A 24,208-nucleotide genomic window follows, 5' to 3' on the forward strand; every position below is an offset into this window, starting at 1 on the left:
ATTCTTCTGCTCTCATGCAAATCATGTGCCATTGTATAAATAGCTGAGTTCAGGAAATGGCCGATTTAGCACATGGGCATTTCCCTTGTAGTGAGTTAGCAGGGAAGCGTCCTGCTGCAGCTAATCATTCAGCCAAGAATTCCATTTAACTATAGCATGCAAGTTCTTGTGGTAGGCAGCTTTGGGACTTAAACTGATGACCATCTGACCAGTGAAATAACCTGTCCTTTCTCTTCAGCATCAGTAAAATGCAATGATGTCAAACATCATGTTTGTGCTGGTTCTTTATAATTTTAAAGGTACATTGCACCTATTATCTGCAAGACAGAAATCAGATGACATGCTCCCAGAAATTCCTAGTGCTACTTTGATATCATCTATCAGGAAGTGGAGCAACACTGCCCAGTTTGAGTCGTTTATTAATCTTTTCTCTTTGTAGAGAAGCGCCACAGTTATAACTCACAAAACCCGCTCTGCTACAATCAGTAACTTGACGTTTGGGAAAGAAGGAAAATATTCTTTGCACTTGACAGCAGATGTACACGTTTCCATCCCACACCTGCTATCTCCATATCTACTGTTAAACCACATCCAAACTTATATTAGTTTCCTTTATTACCTTTCCCACATATAAGGCCCAAATAGGTTTTCTGCAGCACTCAGCCACCGTTCCACAGTGCCATTCAGTTTTGCAGTTGCGATTTTTAACAAACAAGGTTCTGCCCAAACTCTGCTTCTGTATAAATATAATAAAGAAATAAATAATTACCGGAAAACTCTGCTATGCATTTAAGATAGAAACAGGCAGCCTGACAGACAGATATCGGAGTTAAAGAGCTTAAAACAATATTCAAACATAAATATTAAATCCTTAAACTGCCAGCAGCTCTTTAGGAAATTCCAGGCCCCTTAGGCTAACTATGTATATTTTTTAAGATTCCAACGTATGGAGTAGAATAAGGAAACAAACCAGAACACCACTCGTAAATAGATTAACTAATGCTGCAGTATTGTCTGCTTGGCTCACATGGAAATATTCCTATTTGAGTCAGAAGGTTGTGGGGGTCAAGCCCCATTCTTGCATTTGTGTGCATAATCTAGACTGACACTTCATTGTAACACGAATATCTATTGATAAAGGTCAGCCATGTGCTTTCAGATATCTCCTAATGCCACTCATGGAGTGAAAGCACTTTTGGACACCTCTCATTGGACCTGTTGGCACCCTGCATGCAAATAGGGATTTAAAAACTATATCAGGGCAGCTATGAATGATGAGGGAGTTGTGTGTTAGAAGACGGCCAATATGTGGACAAGTAGGGTGGAACTTCAGGTGGATCATGGATTTGGGAAACCAGTTTCACAGAAAGCACCAAAGGATCAAGGAGTGGTTTGAGGATTGGGGGGCACTGGAGAGAGATTGGGTTTCAGGGCAAAGGCATGGATGTCAGAGCTCTTGGGACCAAGAATGCTGACAATCATGCTGAATACTTGACGGTCTTTAAAAAATAATTCAACGTTTAGAGGCAGTAGGCCATTTATCTCCTTAAGCTTGTTCCAACATCGAATGACATCATGATTAATTTGCAACATGACTCCACATACCCACCGTTGCCTATATTTCTTAATACCTTTGGCTAACAAAAAATCTATAGCAGTTTTAATACTAACAAGTGGCCGAGCATCAATTGCTGTTTGCAGAAAAGAATTGAGAAAAGGTCTACCATCCTTTGTGTGGTAGCTTATTGTTTCTGGCCCAAAATGGCGAATGGTGTACATCCCGTCAGATGTGTGCATATGCTTCCTACCCAAAAAAAGGGGCACTACATGGCCCAACTTAAACGCCATTGACTGGCTTAAAGAACAAAGCTAATTTCCCCACACCAAGATACATGCATTATTTAGAAGCTCCTCCAAAAAAAACCTGCAAATTGCACCTAGCAGCACTAGCCCCTTTCTCCTGGGCTTAGGCACTAGAGTTTTGTTTGATTGCTTTGGTGAGAGAAGATTTTATCAGTGGTTATTCCCATCCCTCAGGAAATTAAACAAAATGCGGGAGACTGCTAGCTTAAAGCAGCACATTACTTTGGGCAATGTTGGTTCAATAAATCCAGCTGTTTCAGAGTTTATATATTTTGATCAGGGGCAGATATAGGTGAAAGGATTAGATTTAGATACAAGGCTTGGTAATTAGGAATTGGATATTAAAATCTGATTATCATAAATGTGCTTACCGTGGACCTATATCTGCAGAAGTTAGATCTCCAGCTACGAGCGCCAACAGGTAAGCAGGAACCGGATACTCCATCTGGAATCGGTATATGTTCTTTTGCTCATCAAATGTGCTCCGAGTTGCACTCATTAGCACTTTAATACCAGGTGGAACCTACAAAGCAAGCCGAGATATATGAAAAAGATATTGTTTTCTGACACTATAGTTTTTACAAAGCCAAGGAGCCTGCAGAAGCAAGATACAGAAGCAATTTAATGACATGGAGGGCTAGCATAAATCAAACACATAGGAAAAATAGCAAGTCTCTCTTTAATCAATGTTCTAAATTGTGGAAACATGCCAAAAACACTGCACGAGAACATGCCTAAAGAGCAGCACTACTATGAACAAACTTGTTTAAACATTATGAAACAAAGGAACCTTTGATATTGCAAACTAAAGGACATTACATGTGGGAAAAGGTCCACTCGTGACCACGAGTGCAGGAATCATGCAAGTGGGTGTATGTATACATGGTGCCGAACATCTGATTCCGTTGGAGCAGTTTTTTTTGAGGCCATGGTACATATGCATATGTACCTTGGGCCTTATTACTGCCCCCAAACTTATGTTAATCTATAACAAATTTCACATTTTCAGCTATAGCACCCTTCATCTTCTCTGCGCATATTTTAAATGAACCCTGGCAGTGTTTGAAACGGGCCTCATTGAAATCAAGGACGGACCATTTTAGACTGGTTGTAATTTCTGCTTTTCGAGAGTAAGCAATTGACTTTTTACTCCAGACTCTTACCAGTTACACTAGGCATGGTGAGTTGTTGATAAAACATGCCATGAACGTTGGAAATAGGACCAGTCATTTGGTCCCTTGAGCCTGCTCCACCATTCAACTAGATCACAGCTGTCCTTCTACCTCAAAGTCATTTTCCTGCACCATCCCATATTATTGATGTCTTAATATCTGAAATCTATTGATCTCAGTCTTGAACACAGTCAATGACTGCACCTCCGCAGCCCTCTTGAGGTAGAAAGCTCCAAAGATTCACCACACTGAGTGAAGAATCTCAGTCCCAACTATTTCAAAAAACTTCGGGCTGGATTCTCCAAAAATGGGGCTATGTCCCCACGCCAGCGTAAAAACGCTGACATTTCACTCTTGACTTTCCTTGAAAAAGGCAAGAGTGATTCTCCTATCTGCAGGGAGCTAGCAGGGCACTGGGGAGCTGCTCGCAGCTCTGGCTCCAGAAACAGCCTCTGCACGTTCGGTCGGGAGTCCGCGCATGCACACGGCGGACTCGGACCGCGGAGCGACCTCTAAAAGGTAGCCCCCCCTCCCCCGAGATGGCGCGTGCCCACAGATCCGAGGCGCCCGATCACCGCCCCGGCCACTCTCGAGGCCTCCCACCAGGCCGGCCGCGGACTGAGTCTGCAGCCGCCACCCGATGTTCCCGACAGGCAAAACGTGGCTAGAACCACGCCGTCAGGAACTCGGCCAGTTTTGCCCGGAGAATCACTGAGGGGGCCTCTGTCAATGCCCCCCACCCCCCTGCTGCGCCACATAATTCGCGCGCGAGCGATTCTCCGGGAACCCGGAGGATCGTGGGAGCGGCACCAGCCACGATCCCCGCGTAAAAATGGATTCTCCACCCCCGCGCCAAACGCGATTTGGGCGTGAGGCTGCGGAGAATCCAGCCCTTTATTTCTTCTGTAAACCTGTGTAATAAACCATCAAGCACCGTCAACATGAACTCTGTTAAAACATTCATTTGTTCACTGCCTGGCAGCAGGTCCTTTGGTCATTGTCTGTTAATCCTGAACCACTTTCTTGGCAGTTTTTCCTCAGTGACTGTTTGCCATTGCCTTCCAATCCCAGGAGCAGTTTTTAGGTCAGCATTTATTGCCCAGCAGGTGGTGTGGGCTACCTTCTTGAACTGCTACACTCTATGTAGTGTAGGTACACCCACAGTGAGACGGAGTTCCAGTATTTTGACCCAGCAACAGTGAAGGAATGGCGATAGATTTCCAAGTCAGGATGGTGAGTGGCTTGGAGGGGAATGGCATGGAGACACAATGGTTAACACTGCAGCCTCACAGCACCAGACCCTGGGCAATTCCGGCCTAGAGTGACTCTCTGTGTGGGATTCTCCCCGTGGCTACATGGGTTTCCTCTCGGTGCTCCAGTTTCCTCTCAGTCCAAAGATGTGCAGGTTCATAGAATTCCTACAGTGCAGGAGGCGGCCCTTCAGCCCATTGAGTCTGCGCCGACCCTCTGAAAGAACACCTTACCCAGGTCCACTACCCTGCCCTACCCTCGTGACCCTATCGAACCTGCACAGCCTTGAACACTAAGAGGCAATTTTGCATGGTCAATCCACCGAACTTGCACATCTTTGGAGGCTAGGTAGATTGTCCATCCTAAAATTGCCCCTTAGTGACCCGAGATGTGATTAGGCGGGATTGCAGGGATGGGGCAGGAGTGTGGACCTGGGAGAGGTGCTCCTTCGGAGGGCCGGTGCAAACTCGATGGGCCGAATAGTCTCATTTTGCACTGTAGAGATTCTATGAACTTTCAGGTGGTGGTTTTCCCATGTGCCTGCTGCCTTTGTCCTTCTAGATGGGATTTAGAGGTACTCTCTACGGTGGGTTGCTGCAGTGTATTTTGTAGATGGTAACACATTTTTGCCACTGTACATCAGTGGTGGAGGGAGTGAATGTTTGTGGATTGGGTGCTAATCAAGTGGATCTTTGTCCTGGATGATGTCAAGTGTCTTGAGTGTTGTTGGCGCTGCATTCATCCAGGCAAGTGGAGAGAATACCATCACACTCCTGACTTGTGCCTTGTTGATGGTGCACAGGCTTTTGGGAGACAGATGGTGAGGTACTGGTTGCAGGATTCCTAGCCTCTGACTTGCTCTTGTAGCTACAGTATTTAAATGGTTGGTCCAGTTCAATTACTGGTCAATGGTAACCCCCAGAGTGTGAGGATTCAGCAATGGTTATGCTATTGAATGTTCAAGGGTGATGATTCTCTCTTGTTGCAGATGGTCACTGCCTGGCACTTGTATGGTGTGAATATTACTTGCTACTTATCAGCACAAGCTTGGATATTGTCCAAACCTTGCTACATTTAGACATGGACTGCTTCAGTATCTGATGGATTTCACAAATGGTGCCGAACATTGTGCAGTCATCAACGAACATCCCCCCTTCTGACCTTATGATGGAAGTCATTGATGAAGCAGCTGAAGTTGGTTGGGCATCAGACACCACCCTGAGGAACTGGTGATTGAGGAATTTTGTGACTATTGGCATAATTTCCAACTAAATTTTCTTTTAGTCAGTGTATTTGTTTCAGTTGCAACATGAAAAATAGATAGGGAATATTACAACAAAGAACACCTATCAGTGGTAAATGCTCAGCCTCAGTAAATGCAAGATTACCCCATGGAGTAGAGAAGCAAGTTAGTCATTTGCTACATCTTTTTAAACTGTAAATGTGCATTGAACAGAAGAAACTGAAATATTATCAGAACTTATGGCTCATTTCCAAATAAGGATCAACCTGCAGGGTTTCTCCAAAGGTAAAAACAGGCTGACCTTGGCTTAGGTCCAATATAGAGAAAAGTTATTAGAAATCACGCACTCTCTCATAAATTCAGTTTATGAAGAGGTAAAAGATCATAAATACTAGACAAATTCCCAGCCCGTTCTTACGAAGGCTGTAACCAGAGTGCTAACACTGTAGTGTTTACTTTTATTTTTCATCAGCTGTGCACACCAGTATTGCTTTTAACTTTTATTTTAACAATAACAGGGCAGCACGGTAGCATTGTGGATAGCACAATTGCTTCACAGCTCCAGGGTCTCAAGTTCGATTCCGGCTTGGGTCACTGTCTGTGCGGCGTCTGCACATTCTCCCCGTATGTGCGTGGGTTTCTTCCGGGTGCTCCGGTTTCCTCCCACAGTCCAAAGATGTGCAGGTTAGGTGGATTGGCCATGCTAAATTGCCCATAGTGTCCAAAATTGCCTTTAGTGTTGGGTGGGGTTACTGGGTTATGGGGATTAGGTGGGGTTACTGGGTTATGGGGATAGGGTGGAGGTGTGGACCTTGGGTAGGATGCTCTTTCCAAGAGCCGGTGCAGACTCGATGGGCCGAATGACCTCCTTCTGCACTGTAAATTCTATGTAATAGTTTACATTTATTTACTAATGCATTGGAATATACATGAAAACACGTCAGAGACATTCGGGGACAAGGTTAACTGAACTCACCAGTCGTTAACCAATGGGATCATGTGCCATCATGGTTTTACATTACATCAACTGGACTCTTCACTGAATTCAATGGAGAATAATTTTGTGCAGGGAGTAAAACTGGTATTCTGCCTGACACTGTTTTCATTTCAGCGTGCAGGTTAGGTTAAAATTGCCCCAATAGATACAGTGGCAAGGATAGTGAACTTGTGCTGTGAGTAGAAAATGATCGCATTAATCTTCCTCATGTTTAGTTGGAGAAAACTGGAATTCACCCATGCTAGATGTGGGAGAAACTGTCTTTGACAGCACAATGGCATTTGGTGGGAGCGAGGCTACTCAGAGGTAGAGCTGGGAGTCATTGCGGTACGTGTGGAATCTGACTCCATGTCTCTGGTGGATACTGTCACAGTATAGCATTATAATTGATTTCCTTCCACACAAATTAAAGAAGAAAAATGACAAGAGGGAAGGACGTCAGTCATCAAAGAAACTATGGGCGCAATTCAGCGACCCCGTTGCACCCGGCGCAGATCTGGGCTCAACGGGTGAAGCTGGACGCGAAACATCGCGCGAGTCATACAACTTGTTCCACCCTTACGGCTCACTTAAATACCCGGATGCCAGATTCACCCAATGCCCGGGACTCACCAGCCGCATCTGGGAGACCGCTCCAGGGCACCGTTTAGTGCTGGTTCACACAAACCTGGACCAGTCGTAACGGCACCTGGGGGGACTCCCAGATCATTTGAGACCCCAGATGGTCAGGAACTGGGCAGTGATATCCTGGCACTCCTCCTGGCACACGGGCACTGCCAGGGGGTCAGGGGCCTAGGGTGCCAATGCCAGGGTGTCCAAGTTCCAGGTTGGCACTGCCAGAGGTCAGGCCCGGACGTGTGTTGCCAGGTAGAGGGGGGTAAGGGGAGATTCTTAGGGGGCTCCCCAAGGTTGGGAGTGGGTCAAAAGAGCAGGGTGCCGGACAAAATGGCGTCCCAATCTGCATTGAGCCTTTCCTGTTGGCGAGTTTAGCTGAAAATCCCTCAAGTGCGGCCTCAGCGGGGAACAATTCCCCAAGGCCAGACCAAACTGCAAAGTGTCGTTGGATAACGGGGTGTTTTCTCAGTGCTGCAGCCGCTGAGAAATACCTCGCTAAACGCATCGTTCAGCGGACTTTAACTTGAATCTGCTGAATCACGCTCTATATTTTGTGAAAATTGAAGATATATTCCTGCTTATTTTTTAAAATGTTTTTATTAAGAAATGTTTAGGTTATGTAAAACAAAGGCAATCATAATCATACATTGAAAACAACAGAAACGAAAAAGAGAAAAAATATATACATATCTCCAGTAGGTGCTTACTTCCAGCCTGGTGCCCAACCTTCCTTTCCCCCTGACCCCCCTCCCCTTCTAGTCATCTGGCGTGCCCGCTTCCCTCTTCCAGCTCCAAGAACTTGTTCCTGATTGGTTGGCGTGACACCGTGTATTATGTTATTTGCTGAGCCTGGTTGCTTCTTTGTTCCCGCTCCCCTCCCCTTTCGTTTGCATTCGTTGTTGTGTCGTGGCTTTCAGCTCCCTCGGGTTTACTGGCTGTTGGCTGCAAACTTGGAACTGGGTGAATGACTCCCACGTTTTGTGGAAGCCTTCTTCCAACCCCAGATGGTGCATTTAATTTTCTCCATCTGGAGAAATTCCGGTAGGTCGGGCAGCCAGTCTGCAGCTTTGGGTGGTCAGCCGAGCAGGATTCTACGGCGGGCGATTAAGGAAGCAAAGGCAAGGGCATCAGCCCTCCTCCCCATGAAGAGATCTGGCTGTTCTGAGACACCGAAGAGTGCCGCTCTCAGGCACAGCTCCACCACCTTGGACATGGTCTCGATGAAGGCTGTCCAGAACCTGACAAGTCGGGGCAAGACCAGAACATGTGGGTGTGGTTGGCCGGGCCTCCTTGGCACTGTTCGTTTTATCCTCCACTTTCACGTAGAACCTGCTCATTCAGGTTCTAGTTAAGTGAACTCTGTGCACCACTTTCAGCTGCAAGTGGAGGTGGAGTTGACCCTATGCAGTGCTTCGCTCCAGAGTCCCCACCCTATTTCAAACCCCAAGTCCTCCTCCCATTTTTCTCTGGTCTCGTCCAGTGGTGTGTGAGCCCTTCCCAGTAGTTGCCTATACAGGTCACCGCAGTTCCCCTTCCCGAAGATGTCCACATCCAGTAGGTCCTCCACGGTGGTCGTGGGTATGTCCTTGTTTCCCTACATAAGAATTTTTTGACTTGTATCCATCTTAGCTTGTTTCCCCCTGTCAGCTGTAACTTCTCTGTTAGTTCCTTAGGTGTTGTCAGTCTGCTGTCTATGTAGAAGTCCCCAACTGTCAGCGTTCCTCCATCCTGACTCCACCTTTTGAAGGTTGCATCCATTATCGCAGGCGTGAACCTGTGGTTATTGCAGATGGGGGCCTTAACGGATATTTTGGTTAATCCGAAGTGCTACATAGTTGGTTCCACGATTGGAGTGTTGCTATCACCACTGGGTTTGAGTGTTTATTCGGTGGAGATGGGAGCACAGCCGTGGTTAGGGCTCGGAGGGAGGTCCCCATGCATGAGCCCTCTTCCATTTCCACCCACTCGGCTTCTGGCTCTTTTCTCCATCCTGTTACCCTCCCCACAGTTGCAACCCAGTGGTAATATTGCAGGTTTGGGAGTGCTAGTTCCCCCCCCCACCCCCACCCCCCCCACCCCCCCAGAACCTGGGCAGTTCGTTCATCTTGATCGTTTGCACTGTTCCCGTCAGGGAGAAGGGGAGTGTGCCCCACCTCTGTCGGTCCTTTTTTAATTCCTCCACCAGACTGTTCAGGTTCTATTTGTCCAGTTGCGATTTGGATCCCCAGATAGCGGAATTTGTGTTGGGCCTGCTTAAATGGCAATCCCTCAGCTCTGCCCCGCCCCCTTACCGGTTCACCGGGGAGATCTCACTTCTGCCCAGGTTGAGTCTGTTGCCCAAGAAGGCTCCAAACTCTTTCAAGAGCACCATGATTCCTGCCATGCTACTTTGCGGGCCCGATATGTAGAGAAGCAGGTCAACCGCATAGAGCAAGATCCTGTGTTCTCTGTTTCCTTTCCGGATCCCCTTCCAATTCTTCACCGCCATGAGCGCAATCGCCAGTGGTCCCATCGCTAGGGCGAACAGCAGCGGGGCCAACGGGCATACTTGCCTTGTGCCTCTGTGTTTGAAGTACTTAGAGTGATGGTATTTGTCTGTATGACCGCTGTGGGAGTGCTATGCAGGCGTTTCACCCAGGCGGTGAACCCTGCTCCAAACCCGAACCGCTCCAGTACCTCTATGAGGCTAGTTATGTATCCTCCCGTCACCCATTCTCTGTGCTCCCTACCTGCCGTTCTCCTCACCCTTTCCTATGCTCTGCTGCCCTCACTTTTCCCTCCTCATGTTTCACGTCCCGTCCTCAGAGCGAGGCAGTGCAGTGCTGCATAAAGTGTTCATCAATAAAGTTTCTTCACATGATCTTTTCATGGCTGTCCCTGCTGCTGTTTCTCCAGCCTGTTCTCCAGGACAAACTTGTCTGTATCCACAGGGTACATCATCCCACATTTTATGCCACTTTTGCACAAGGCCACCTTCGCCCTGTTGAACTCTGCCTGGAGCTTTGCCAGGTCAGCCCCAATGTCCTGGTAGATCCTATTCCGGTGACCTTCTCAGTTATAGTTTTTAGTTTGCCTAGCCCAGCGCAGGATTCTTTCCTGGACCTGCTACCAGTGCATTTCAGCTATTATTGCCCGCAGTTGTTCTCCAGCTTTGGGTTTTGGACGAAGCGACCAGTGGGTTCTGTCTATTTTTGGTGGGTTGAGGAAGCTATCCCTTCCAATCAGATTGCCCAGCATTTGGGCCACATAGTCTGTGGTGTTCCTGCCTTCGATCCCCTCCGGCAGGCCCACAATCTGTAGATTGTGGCGCCTTGATTGGTTTTCCCTGATCCTCAATCTTCCCTTTCAGACTCCCCTGCGACACGACCAACCTTAATATTTCCTTTTCCAGGGCGGCGATCCGATCGCGCTGGTGTGTTGAGGCCTTCTCTAGATCCTTTATGGTGCTTTCCTGGGCTTCCAATCACCTCTCCGCCTTGTCTAGGGCCACCTGCATGGTCACCAGAGCTTCGCGACTGCCACCCTGAGCACAGTCTGGATATCGGTTTTCGTCTCCTCTCTATATTTTCTCAGTTCCTTGAAAGGAACATCCTCCAAACACCCCCTGGCGAGGGGGGGTGGGGCCTCCTTGTGCGGCGGGTCAGTCCTTCTCACTCTGGCGAGGCCTGGGTTTCTTCGCCTTGTGCATCTGCCGGCTCAGCCATTTGCTTCTCCTGGCTTTTTCTACTTCTTGTTTCTACACGGCCTCTGGTATGGCTGTTGTTCAGAATCTCCTTTCGCGTTGATGTTGATTGAGGTGCGGGGATATATTTTCTCTTGTATCAGCGGGCTATTTTGGGAGAAAGAACCTATTTTTGGGTTCGTAGGATGAGAGCCACCTGATGTGTGACTACTCAGCACATTCCCGTCACCGAAGTCTATATTCCTGTTTATTTTAGACAAAGAATTGCCTCAGACCGATCTGCAGACTGAAAAAATACCTATTTTGATCAACAAGTTTGATCTCCATTCTGGATTGGCAGATATATGTTTGTTATGAACTCCAGAGAGTCCAAAATTCAATGTCCCAGTTAAAAGTTCAAACGATCACACAAGATTTCACGTTTTAAGACATTTACTGTAACAAAATACTAAAAGCTGTTGACAAAACACGCAACTTATACTTTAAACCACAGAATAGAATTTCTTATTTTTAGTTCAACTGGAAAAACACATTTCAGATGTATACATCGCACTGTCCATTCAATTCTCTCAAAATCAGTCCAAAGTGACTCTTAGCTTCTGAGGCTTCACTTTACTTCTTTTCCTTTCTCAAACTGGAAACTTTTAACCACAGAACCGTCCTTCATGGTAAGAGTATTACTGAAGATTTTCCCTCTTGCACAAGCCAAGCGAACCTTCCAGTTTCATTTTAACTCCTCACAAATTTAGTCTTTTCAATCTGAGCGGGAGCTTCCACCCGATTTTCTACATGTTGAACCAAAAAGACTATTGGCCTCCAGCCCTGGCAGACTAACTGCGTGTGAGTTTTCAGGGATATCTTCCACTCTCAAAACCCAGTTCCATGGCAACGTGAATCAGGCCCTGTATCCAGGTAAAAATGCTGATTAGCTATCCTTGATAGCCCAACTCTCTTTCATCTTGGGACAGTTTAATGCATAACTGTTTGCATTCCAAAACCTTCAACACTTTTCTGGGACTTGAGACTCATATTCTCTCCACTGTCAATACACATTGTATCCGAGTGTGAACACCTTGCACCTTCTTCCCAGTAAAATAATCTGGGCTCCCATTAATCTCGAACAATCAAACCACCCAGGCAGGGTTCAGAACAGATCACATAATCCCCTTCATTCTATCTTAAATTAAAGATAAAGCCCTGAAACATTTTTTGAAAAATATATTTTATTCCAAACAATACAGAAAATTCCACAAACATGTAGAGAAACTCAAATATATTAGTTTTATCATTTTTGGTTTTGTAAACAAATTAATTATAACACCCAAACACTCAGTCCCCGCAAACCCTGCCCCCCCACTTTCACCCCCACCCCCCTTAATTTCTGGCAACATACAGATCTTTAAAGACAGCGATGAATGGCCTCCACCTTGTGTAAAACCCTTCCTCCGACCCTCTGAGGGCATACTTGATTTTTTTTGAGTGACAGTAAGTCTGTCTGTTACGTCCCCCAACCACGCCGAGGCCATGGGTGGCAGCGCCAATCTCCATCCAAGTAGGATTACTCACCAGGCAATCAGAGAGACAAAGGCCAAGACGTCGGCCCCCTTCCCTGCTACACGCTCCGGCAAATCCGGCACCCTAAAAATTGCCGCTAATGGACAAGACTCCAACCTCACCCCACAATCACCGATATGGTCTCAAAGATCAAGGCCCAGAACCCGACCAATTTTGGGCAGGACCAGAACACATGCGAGTGATTTGCTGGCCCCCTTAAACACCTCTCGCGCCTATCCACATCAGGGAAGAACCCACTCACGTGCGCTCTAGTCACGTGAGCCCTATGGACAACTTGAAATTTTATCAGGCTCCACCTGGCGCAAGAAGGTGAATTTACCCAATACCAAAGTTGACGTCACGTACCAACCGACTCAAGAACTGCTTCTTCCCTACTGCAATCAGACTTTTGAATGGACCTACCTCGTATTAAGTTGATCCTTTCTCTGCACCTTGCTATAACTGTAACATTATATTCTGCAGTCTCTTCTTCCTCCAGTGCCAACCCCAGTTTCTTTTTTGATTTGATCCATTATTGTCACATGTATTAATATACAGTGAAAAATATTGTTTCTTGCATGCTGTACAAACAATGCATACCGTACTTGGGAAGGAAGAAGAGACTGCAGGATATAATGTTACAGTTATAGCAAGGTGTCGAGAAAAGATCAACTTAATACGAGGTAGGTCCATTCAAATGTCTTATGGCAGTAGGGAAGAAGCTGTTCTTGAGTCGGTTGGTACGTGACGTCAAGCTTTGGTATCTTTTTCCTGACAGAAGAAGGTGTTAGAGAGTATGTCCGGGGTGTGTGGGGTCCTTAATTATGCTGGTTGCCTTTCTGAGGCAGCGGGAATTATAGACAGAGTCAATGGATGGGAGGCTGGTTTGTGTGATGGATTGAGCTACATTCACGACCTTTTGGAGTTTCCTGCGGTCTTGGGCAGAGCAGGATCCATACCAAGCTGTGATACAACCAGAAAGCATGCTTTCTATGGTGCATCTGTAGAAGTTGGTGAGTTCCTCCTCTCACTTCCCCTTTATCAATGATAATGGAACCTTTCCCGTCTCCAGCAACCACCCATTTATATCCGAGATCCTCCCTTCCACAGCTCGTCACGCGATAAAACCTATTCATCAAAGTGTGACTCGGCAACTGAAGGAACGAAGGACGTCTCTTGCGAACAAAGTACCGCACCGGCATACATCTAAATTCGTTCCCCCTTGGGTGTTGGGGCTATTCCTTCAACTCCTCCAGTCCCGCGGACCTACCCTCCACAAACAAATCCTTAATCCTCTCCCTCTTCCAAATCCTATAAGTTGCATCTATCAGAGGTGGTGCAATTCTATGGTTTCCGCAGACTGGCGACAATACCAACATGCTTCCCAATCCAAAATGCTGCCTAAACGGATTCCAAGATTTGAGGGATGCCGCCACACCGGGTTTGTTGTAAACCTGGCTGGGGAGAACAGGAGTGGGCAGTGACCAATGCCCTTAAACACCACCCAATACAGCTCCATTTGCCCCCACACAGCCACCTGCTCCTCCACCACTGCCGCACCTTCTTGATATTCGCCACCTTATTGAGTAACATTAAATTTGGGAACGCCAGTCGTCCCAAACGCCGTTCCTTCTGCAGAAAGGCTCTTCGAATCCTGGGTGTCTTACCTGCCTACACAAAGGCCCAAATTACCTTATTCACCCTAACAAAAAAAGATTTGGGTATGAAGATCAGGAGAGACAGGAACGCAAATAGAAACCTCAGCAGGATGTTAATTTTGATTGTCTCTACTCTTCCTGCCAGGTAAAGCGGGAGGGCATCCCAGCTCTTCAAGTCCCCTTTCGAGAGGTAAGCACTTGGACAATTATCAGCTGATCTATGAGAGTCATTATGCAATTGCCAATGGTAGGTCACGTCTGACTAATTTAGTTGAATTTATTTTGAGTATCTTTGGTTCGTGCTGAATGCCGGCCAACTGGTATTCTGAGACCTCAGTATGTTTAGCAGTTAAAGGAATGCAAGGGCAGCGGAATGAAAGAAGTTAACATCTTTTCAACACAGTTTGTGTGCCAGGATGAGAAGTGGTCAACTTCCCCAGCATTTTTACTGTCCCATTCACCCAACAATTACCAACTTGCCTCAAACTCCTGATCTCTCCCTTCAAACCCTGCTACAAACTCTCCCAGACCCTCTATCTCTCCCTTTGAACTGCCTTGGACGCCCCTAAAATCTATCTCTGCTCCCATCCAAGTTTGCCTCAGCTTTTGCCTCCAATCCTTCACCAGCATCTCCTCCGCCCTTGCATAAATCAGACTGATTTCTGGCTGGGGAACCCGTTTTTATTTTTAAAAACATGCACATCATGGAATTAAAACTCTATGGCATTCCTTCTCATCCCACCCCAGTAGCTGCCTGGTCTTTCCTCCACTGGAATGGGAAGACAGCAGCTTAGAAATAAGAGGAACACAAGTTAAAGGTGTCATGATCCTAGAGGGACAAATATCTCCATAACTTCAACTAATGGGAAGTTTTTATAAATCATTAATCCACTCTAACCTTATTGATAGCATAAAACTTTCCAATAGGCCAACTTGAAATAGGTAATGTTTTACAATTAGAGTCATAGAGTTTTGCAGCACAGAAAGAGGCTCTTCAGCCCATTGTGTCTGTGCTGGCCGTCAAATACCTATCTCAATCCCATTTTCCAGCGCTTGGTCCGTAGCCTTGTATGCTGTGTTTTAAGCGCTCAACTGAATGCTTAGGATTTCAGACAAATATACAAATTTGGAGCAGGGGTAGGCCACTCGGCTCCTCAATTCTGCTCTGCCATTCAATAAGCTCATGGCTGATCGGATTGTAACCTCAACTCCACATTCCTGCCTACCCCCGATAACCTTTCACCCCCTTGTTAATCAAGAATCTATCCCTCTCAGCCTTAAAAATATTCAAATACTCTGCTTCCACTGCCTTTGGAGGTAGAGACTCATGGCCCGCCCCCCCCCTCCCCGAGAGAAATAGATCCTCCTCATCTTGGTCGTAAATGAGCAACCCCTTATTTTTAAACAGTGATCCTAGTTCTAGATTTTTCCACAAGAGGAAACATCTCCACATCCACCCTGTCAATATGCCCGAGGATCTTAAAGGCTTTGATAAAGTCGCCTCTTAAATTCTAATGAATTAAAACCTAACCTCTCCAGTCTTTCCTCATAAAACAGACACATTCCTGGTATTTGTCCAACAAACCTCCTCTGAATTGCTGAACATATTTACATCTTTCCTCAACTAAGAAGATCAATACTGTACACAGGTCTCCAGATGTGGTCTCATCAATGCCCTGTACAACCGAAGCATAACCTCACTATTTTAGTAATCAATTCCCCTCACAATAAATGACAACATTCCATTATCTTCCCGAATTATTTGTTGTGCCTGTTTACTAGCTTTTTGTGATTCATGTACTAGGAAACCCAGATCCCTCTGTACCTCACAGCTTTGCAATCTCTCACCATTTGGACAATAAGCTTCTTTTTTATTCTTCCTGCCAAAATGGACAATTTCATATTTGCCCACATTATACTCCATCTGCCAGAGTTTTGTCCATTCACTTAACCTATCAAAATCGCTTTGTAGCCTCCTTCCGTCCTCTTCACAATTTACTTTCCTACCTATCTTTGGGTCGTCAGCAAATGAAGAACAATTAATTCTATTACAAAATGTGCGCTATACATGATCTCAATGTTTCCTCAATTATATTTTTTAGAACATAGAATTTACAGTGCAGAAGGAGGCCAATCGGCTCATCGAGTCTGCACCGGCCCTTGGAAAGAGCACCCCACACCTCCACCCTATCCCTGTAACCCAGCAACCCCACCCAATCTTTTTGGACACTAAAGGGCAATTTAGCATGGCCAATCCACCCAACCTGCACATCCTTGGACTGTTGGAGGAAACCGGATATGACCATGAAATTAGACTATGGGTTACTAATGTAAGAACATTTAATGTACTAGTTTGAAACATTGTTCTTTTAGCATTGGCATTATTCCATTTGAAATGCATGATTGCTGAGAATGGACAGAAACTTTTAATTAACCAGTCATATGTTCATATACCAGTGTTACAATCGTGTCATTTCAATGTCTCGGTGAACTTGAAAGTACCACATGTCCTGTTTCTTCAGCCTGATGACCCGGCGTGGAACTAACTGTGCTTTCACAAAAAAATTAAATTTCTAAACTGGATTGTTTGCTAAACAAAGCAGAGAACAATATTTCCAAAAGCCAAGAAGAGTTATTCACTGTGATAACAGTTTTTGTCACTGTGAAGACGAAGTACTTTATAACTGGAATCATCAGCTTCCATTAAAGGAAGGCAGTATTCCAGTTTGCATCGGTAAAATAATGGAGAATGTCATCACGGTTGCACAAGTGGATAGCACTGCGGCTTCACAGCGTCACAGTCCCAGGTTCGATTCCCCACTGGGTCACTGTCTGTGCGGAGTCTACATGTTCTCCCCGTGTCTGCGTGGGTTTCCTCCAGGTGCTCCGGTTTCCTCCCACAGTCCAAAGACACGCAGGTTAGGCGGATTGGCCATTATAAATTGCCCTCAGTGACCAAAAAAGGTTAGGAGGGGTTATTGGGGTACGGGAATTGTCGTGTTGGGTGCTCTGCTACATAGACGAACCAACACGGTTGCGGATGGTACAACTCAGTTTTATTACTAACAATAACAACATCTGTAAACTGGTTACTGTGGTTCGTTCATTACCCTCTAACCTGTGGACCTAGCCCTAACACTATCTTGGAGAAGCAATCAGCACATGGTGAATGTCTGAGTGGCTTACTGTGAGCTCTGTGCCCTGAGCTGTCTCCTGCTGGAATGAGCGGGAAGTGTCGTGTTCCCCGTTTTATAGTGTGTATGCTCTTGCCTGTGATGTTGTGTGTGTATTGATTGGTCTGTTGATCTGTCCATCAGTGTGTATGTATGTTTGCACCATGATGTTTGTCTGAATATCATGACATCCCCCTTTTTTACAAGAATATGTGCCTATGTGGTAATATAGATGTGTACTGAGTGCAGCTGAATGTGTGTGTGCAATATCTACAACATGTACATGAGGCTAAACTATCTACATAGGAAGGTGTCAGGTGCAACATAGCAACGAGGTTGTACCATAAACAAAATGCGTGTAAACATTAAGCATCAAAACGCACTCCTGTAACGACAAAAAGAGAAACATATTAACATTGTGGCATAATACATCAGTGAGTTCAATGTTCAAACAGGCTCATAAGTCCAGCCTAGTAGGTGGGCGACAAATTCGGGTTGACCGCCTCAAGGGTGGGTCAGGATCCACCGGCTGAGGAATGGGCCTGGCCACAGGCGACAGAGGAATGGGCATGGTGGCAGGAAGCTCCACAAAGTCGACATCAGGAACAACAGGAGGGCGTGGCACCGGTGTATGATCACGTAGCGAGCGCGGAAGCAGGTGAAGAGCCCGGCGATTGCGCCTGCGAATGGAGCCATCAGGCATGCGAACCAGGAACGAGCGGGGAGCCATGCGTCGGAGAACTTCGGTAGTTTCCGACCAGCCACCCTCTGGTAGGTGGATGCGGACGTTGCCTCCAGGTGCCAAGGCAGGAAGATCAGTTGCCCGAGTGTCATGTGCCACCTTCTGCGGAGCACGCTGCTGTCGCATCCTTTGCAGTGCTGGAGCATAGTTGGGTGTAGGGACCAGAATGGATGGCACAGTGGTCTTGAGGGCACGACCCATCAACAGCTGGGCTGGTGAGAGGCCAGTGGCTAGTGGGGCCGAGCGATAGGCCAGCAGGGCTAAGCAGACATCCGATCCGGCATCAGAAGCCTTGCAGAGGAGCTGCTTGACGATGTGAATGCCCTTTTCCGCCTTGCCATTGGACTGGGGATGCAGAGGGCTGGACGACACGTGTGTGAAACCATACGAAGCAGCAAAAGACGACCATTCTTGGCTGGCAAAACAGCGCCAATTGTCCGACATGGCAGTAAGCGGAATGCCATGGCGAGCGAAGGTGTCTTTGCAGGCCCTTATGACAGCGGACGATGTCAAATTGTGCAGGCGTATGACCTCTGGATAATTCGAAAAGTAATCTATGATGATGACGTAGTCCCTGCCAAGCGCATGACAACGGTCCACACCCACCTTCGCCCAGGAGGATGTCACCAACTCATGGGGCTGAAGCGCCTCAGGGGGTTTCGCCGGCTGAAACCTTTGGCAGGTGGGGCAGTTGAGCACCATGTTGGCAATGTCATCGCTGATGCCCGGCCAGTATACAGCTTCTCGGGCCCTCCGTCTGCACTTCTCAAACCCCAGATGGCCTTCGTGTAGTTGGTCGAGGACCAGCTTGTGCATGCTGTGTGGAATCACAATCCAGTCCAGCTTTAGGAGGACACCGTCAATGACGGCCAAGTCGTCCCGGACATTGTAGAATTGTGGGCACTGTCCTTTGAGCCACCGTCCCGTCATGTGGCGCATCACACGTTGTAGAAGGGGGTCAGCTGCAGTCTCCCGGCGAATACGGGCCAGACTTGAATCATCAGCTGGCAGATTTGCCGATGTGAAAGCCACCTGCGCTTTGACCTGACAGACGAACCCCTCCGAGTCGGGCGGTGTGCTCACTGCTCTGGATAGGGCATCCGCAATGATGAGGTCCTTTCCCGAGGTGTAGACCAGTTGGAAGTCATACCTCCGGAGCCTGAGTAGGATGCGCTGGAGGCGAGGGGTCATCTCATTCAGGTCCTTATGTATGATGCTGACCAGGGGGCGATGGTCGGTTTCCACGGTGAACTGGGGGAGACCATACACGTAGTTGTGGAACTTGTCTATGCCGGTTAACAAACCCAGGCACTCCTTCTCGATCTGCGCATAGCGCTGTTCTGTGGGGGTCATGGCCCGCGAGGCATAGGCGACCGGGGCCCATGATGCAGTGTCATCCCGTTGCAGGAGTACCGCCCCAATGCTGGACTGGCTGGCATCAGTCGAGATCTTGTATCATGAGAGGTGCCGAAGAACGCCAATACCGGGGTTGTGGTGAGCTTAATTTTGAGCTCCTCCCATTCCTTCTGGTGTGCAGGCAGCCACTGGAACTCCGTGTACTTCTTTACTCGGTGGCGAAGAGCCGTTGTGTGGGAGGCAAGGTTGGGAATGAACTTCCCCAGGAAGTTGACTATGCCTAGAAAGCGTAGCACTGCTTTCTTGTCTGCCGGCTGCGGCATGGCTGTAATGGCGCTCACCTTGTCTGCATCCGGACGCACTCCTGACCGGGATATGTGGTCCCCCAGAAACTTTAGCTCAGTTTGGCCGAAAGAACACTTGGCTTGGTTGAGGCGCAGGCCGTGTTCCCGTATCCGCGCAAAGACACGCTGGAGATGACTGATGTGCTCCTGTGGTGTGGTGGACCAGATGATGACGTCGTCAACGTAGACGCGCACCCCTTCGATGCCCTCCATCATCTGTTCCATGATTCTGTGAAATACCTCGGATGCCGAGATGATGCCAAACGGCATTCTGTTATAGCAGATCCTGCCGAAAGGTGTGTTGATGGTGCACAGCTTCCTGCTGGACTGATCCAGTTGGATCTGCCAAAAACCCTTCGAGACATCAAGCTTTGTGAAAATTTTAGACCGGGCCATTTCGTTTGTGATCTCTTCCCGTTTGGTTCTGGGGTAGTGTTCCCTCATGATGTTGTTGTTCAGGTCTTTCGGGTCGATCCAGATCCAGAGTTCGCCAGAGGGCTTCTTAACACACACCATGGAGCTGACCCGTGGCGTGGGCTCCGTGACCAGGGATAGCACCCCTTGGTCCTGGAGATCCTGCAGCTGCTGCTTGAGGCGGTCCCGGAGTGGTGCTGGGACCCTGCGAGGTGCGTGAATGACCGGGGTGGCATCCGGTCTGAGCCGTATTCTGTAGGTATAGGGCAGTGTTCCCATGTCCTCGAATGCCTCCTGGTTGTGGGCGAGGAACGAGTGGAGCTGTGCCCTAAATTCTGCATCCGGGAAGTCTGATGTGCCTTCTGGAGACAGAGCGTGTACCCACTGAACGAGGTGGAGAACCTTGCATGCCTGTGCACCTAGCAGGGAGTCCTTCGATGATCCAACTATCTCGAAGGACAGTGTGGCCGTGTATGTATTGTGTGTGACCTCGAGCTGGCAGGATCCCATGGCCAGGATAACGTTTCCGTTGTAGTCGACCATCTTACAACGGGATGGCCGAATTGGTGGTCTGACCTTCAAGGCGTAGAAGGCTGACCATGCTATTAGGTTGGCGGAGGCACCAGTGTCCAAACGGAATGTTATTGGTGATCGGTTGACCGTTAGAGTGGCACACCATTCATCACCCGGATTGACACTGTTCACTGACATCAATGACCGCAACACCGAAGGCTTCCCGGTCGTCTGTATCACCGGTCTGTACATCGTCAGGGTATGACTCGGAGTACGGAAGCTGAATGGTCCGCACGTCCCTGCGAGTCTGTCGGAATTGGGGAACGTTGGCAGGTTGAGCTGCTCGGAAGCAGGCAGCGTAGTAGCCCATCTTGCCGCAGCGGAGGCATTGTCGGTTCTTTGCCGGACATTGCCACTTTAAATGTGCGGATCCACAGTTGCCGCACATCGTGACGTCATGCTGTTCGTTGCGCCATAGCGCATGCGCAGTTCGGTCCTGCGTAGAGCGCGCCTGCGCGTCACGTCCCTCTGCGTCGATGTCTCTTTTGGCGCGTACAAGCGCGGGAGGCTGCGGAAAGTGCGCGAAATGTCCACCCTCGTCCGGGCCACCGGCCGGGACGAACTCGATCGCCTGGACCCGCTCGGCCTCGTAGGACCCCTGCCTTGCCGATTCGGCCGCGTAGGACCCCTGCCGTGCCGATTCGGCCGCGTAGGACCCCTGCCGTGCCGATTCGGCCACCTGGAATTGGGAGTAGCGGCTGGTCGCGTTTTCATGAAGGACGCAGGCTTCGATGGCGGTGGCTAGGGTGAGGCTTTTAATTTTGAGGAGCTGCTGGCGTAGGGTGCCCGAGGTGACCCCAAAAACAATCTGGTCCCGAATCATGGAGTCGGAGGTGGCCTCGTAACCACAGGACTGCGTGAGGATACGGAGGTGTGTTAGGAAAGATTGAAAGGGCTCATCCTTACCCTGCAGGCGCTGCTGGAAGAGGTACCTCTCGAAACTCGCATTTACCTCGACGCTGAAGTGTTGCTCGAGTTTGAGAAGGACCGTCCTGTACTTCGTCTTGTCCTTACCTTCCGCGAACACCAGGGAGTTGTAGATGTGGATGGCGTGTTGCCCTGCCGTGGAGAGGAGGAGGGCGATTTTCCTGGTGTCCGAAGCATTTTCCCTTTCTGTGGCTTCTAGGAAGAACTGGAAGCGCTGTTTAAACAGCTTCCAGTTGACGCCGAGGTTTCAAGCGATTTGGAGCGGATGCGGCGTGCTGATGGTGTCCATGGCGCAGGATGGCGGATTCCTTAAGATGCGTAGGTAGGTCTTACAGTTATTGGGTTCCAATCCTGTTACTATGTCGTGTTGGGTGCTCTGCTACATAGACGAACCAACACGGTTGCGGATGGTACAACTCAGTTTTATTACTAACAATAACAACATCTGTAAACTGGTTACTGTGGTTCGTTCATTACCTTCTAACCTGTGGACCTAGCCCTAACACTATCTTGGAGAAGCACTCAGCACATGGTGAATGTCTGAGTGGCTTGCTGTGAGCTCTGTGCCCTGAGCTGTCTCCTGCTGAAATGAGCGGGAAGTGTTGTGTTCCCCGTTTTATAGTGTGTATGCTATTGCCTGTGATTGGCTGTGATGTTGTGTGTGTGTATTGATTGGTCCGTTGATCTGTCCATCAGTGTGTATGAATGTTTGCACCATGATGTTTATCTGAATATCTTGACACGGATGGGGGTGAAAGTGAGGGCTTAAGTGGCTCGGTGCAGACTCGATGGTCCGAATGGTCTCCTTCTGCACTGTATGTTCGATGTTCTATGTTCTAATAAGACCAGAGGTTTTCCTGCATTCAGACAATACTTTAATTATAGTAGCAGTGTTTCTCCAAACATGAGGTCTAGGTGGACACACTGGAGGTTCCCCATCATAAAATGTAGTTCATTATAGTGTATTCTACTGCACTGTGTTGAAAGTATTATAGTTGCCCTAGTAAAGTGCGAGAAAAGTTCTCAATCATAGGTTGCTGTCAAGGTTATTGTGCATGTGGCATTTGCCAGTATGCGTTTTAATGTCATGTGCTTGGAGCACATTCTTTAGTACTCGGTTATCATCTGTTTGATCTTTAAATCCAGCATTGCATTGCTCTCTGTGAATTTCAAAGAGCAGCAACATGAGCTCATCACATTGTTGTATATATATCACACATACACACACCAACCATCATCTGCTACGATTTGAAATCAATCCAGCCATTGCATAAGATAGTTGGGACAAACAAGAAATCCTGCCCACGGCATACAAGCAGCAAGAGTCACTTCAAATAGCAGCACCGCTTGAGTTGGAAGAAAGCAAAAGACCAAAGAGCAAAGAGATGTCTTTGAGCACAACGGAGGAAGGAGGGGAGGCATAATGAAACAGAGGAGAGGAAAGAGGGGAGGGGAAGAGAGAAGATATGGGGACTAGAGAGGAGCGGGACAATCTGGGGACTGGAGAGGAGCAGGGTCCATCATTAAAATTTGTCTTTATTCCAGACTAGGTTAGTTCATTTTGATTGCAGTTTAATATTTTTTTTTCAAAGCTTCACAGCTTACTTTTCGAGAAGAATTTTTCTCCTGCACATTTTAACTCGACTTGCTTGCTGCATTTCTCTGCAACTGTTTGCGCCCTTTTATTTTCAGTACTATTTGTCATATTTTCCTCTCACATGCTGTTGCACTCCATCATATCCTCTTTACTCGTCATGTCAGGACTGCTGCATCCGGCCATGTATCTGTGTTTGTAATAGTTTCAAAAGGGTGGGACGTGGCACAGTGGTTAGCACTGGGACTGCGGCGCTGAGGACCTGGGCCTGGGTCACTGTCCGTGTGGAGTTTGCACATTAGCCCCATGTCTGCGTGGGTTTCACCCCCACAATCCAAAGATTTTTAAAAAAAATGTATTTTATTACAATCATGTGCCAAAATAGGTTACAGAGAACAAACACTCCGGAAACATGCTTCCCTACAATCAACTATACAGTCTGTACTGATGTTTCCCCTTTTACACCTCCCCCCGTCCTCCGCGACTAATAGCCCCTCAAACATGGTCACAAACACCTCCACCTTTCCGCAAATCCCCCTGAAGAGCCCCTTAACTCATACTTTACCTTCTCTATCGCAGGAAGTCGTATAGGTCTCCCAACCAAGCCACTACCCCCGGTGGCGATGCCGACCGCCACTCCAGCAAAATTCACCGCCCTGCAATCAGAGAGGCGAAGGCCAGAACATCGGCCTTCCTCCTCTCCATAAGCTCCGGCTTCTCCGAGACCCCAAATATTGCCACCAAAGGGTCCGGGTCCACCTCCTCCTCCACTATCCTGGCTAACACTCCCGCCCAGAATCTTCCCAATTTTTTGCAACCCCAAAACATGTGCGCGAGATTCGCTGGCCCCTATCCACACCTCTCACACTCATCTGCTATCCCCCTGAAACAACTCACTCATTCTCGCCCGAGTCATATGCACCCTGTGCACCACCTTAAACTATTTCAGGCTCATCCTTGCGCATGAGGAAGTCCTGTTTACCCAATGCAGTGCCTCACTCCATGCTCCCCAATTGATCTCACCTCCCAACTCTGCTTCCCACTTCTCTT

The 24,208-nt window shown here is 47.9% G+C and overlaps 1 protein-coding gene across 3 annotated transcripts in view; it reads right to left on the minus strand.

The window, feature by feature from the left end:
• Positions 1 to 24,208, minus strand: part of rnpepl1 (arginyl aminopeptidase like 1) — a 107,521-nt gene that overhangs the window by 48,901 nt on the left and 34,412 nt on the right. For all 3 annotated transcript variants that reach the window (XM_072474192.1, XM_072474191.1, XM_072474193.1), the window contains exons 3-4: positions 2,235 to 2,386; positions 620 to 736 (exon numbers count right to left, since the gene is read on the minus strand). In XM_072474192.1, the coding sequence (XP_072330293.1) occupies positions 620 to 736; positions 2,235 to 2,386 (269 nt within the window). The remainder of the gene's footprint in view (positions 1 to 619; positions 737 to 2,234; positions 2,387 to 24,208) is intronic.

Source organism: Scyliorhinus torazame, chromosome 14 (assembly GCF_047496885.1).
Source record: "Scyliorhinus torazame isolate Kashiwa2021f chromosome 14, sScyTor2.1, whole genome shotgun sequence".
Taxonomy (NCBI): domain Eukaryota; kingdom Metazoa; phylum Chordata; class Chondrichthyes; order Carcharhiniformes; family Scyliorhinidae; genus Scyliorhinus; species Scyliorhinus torazame.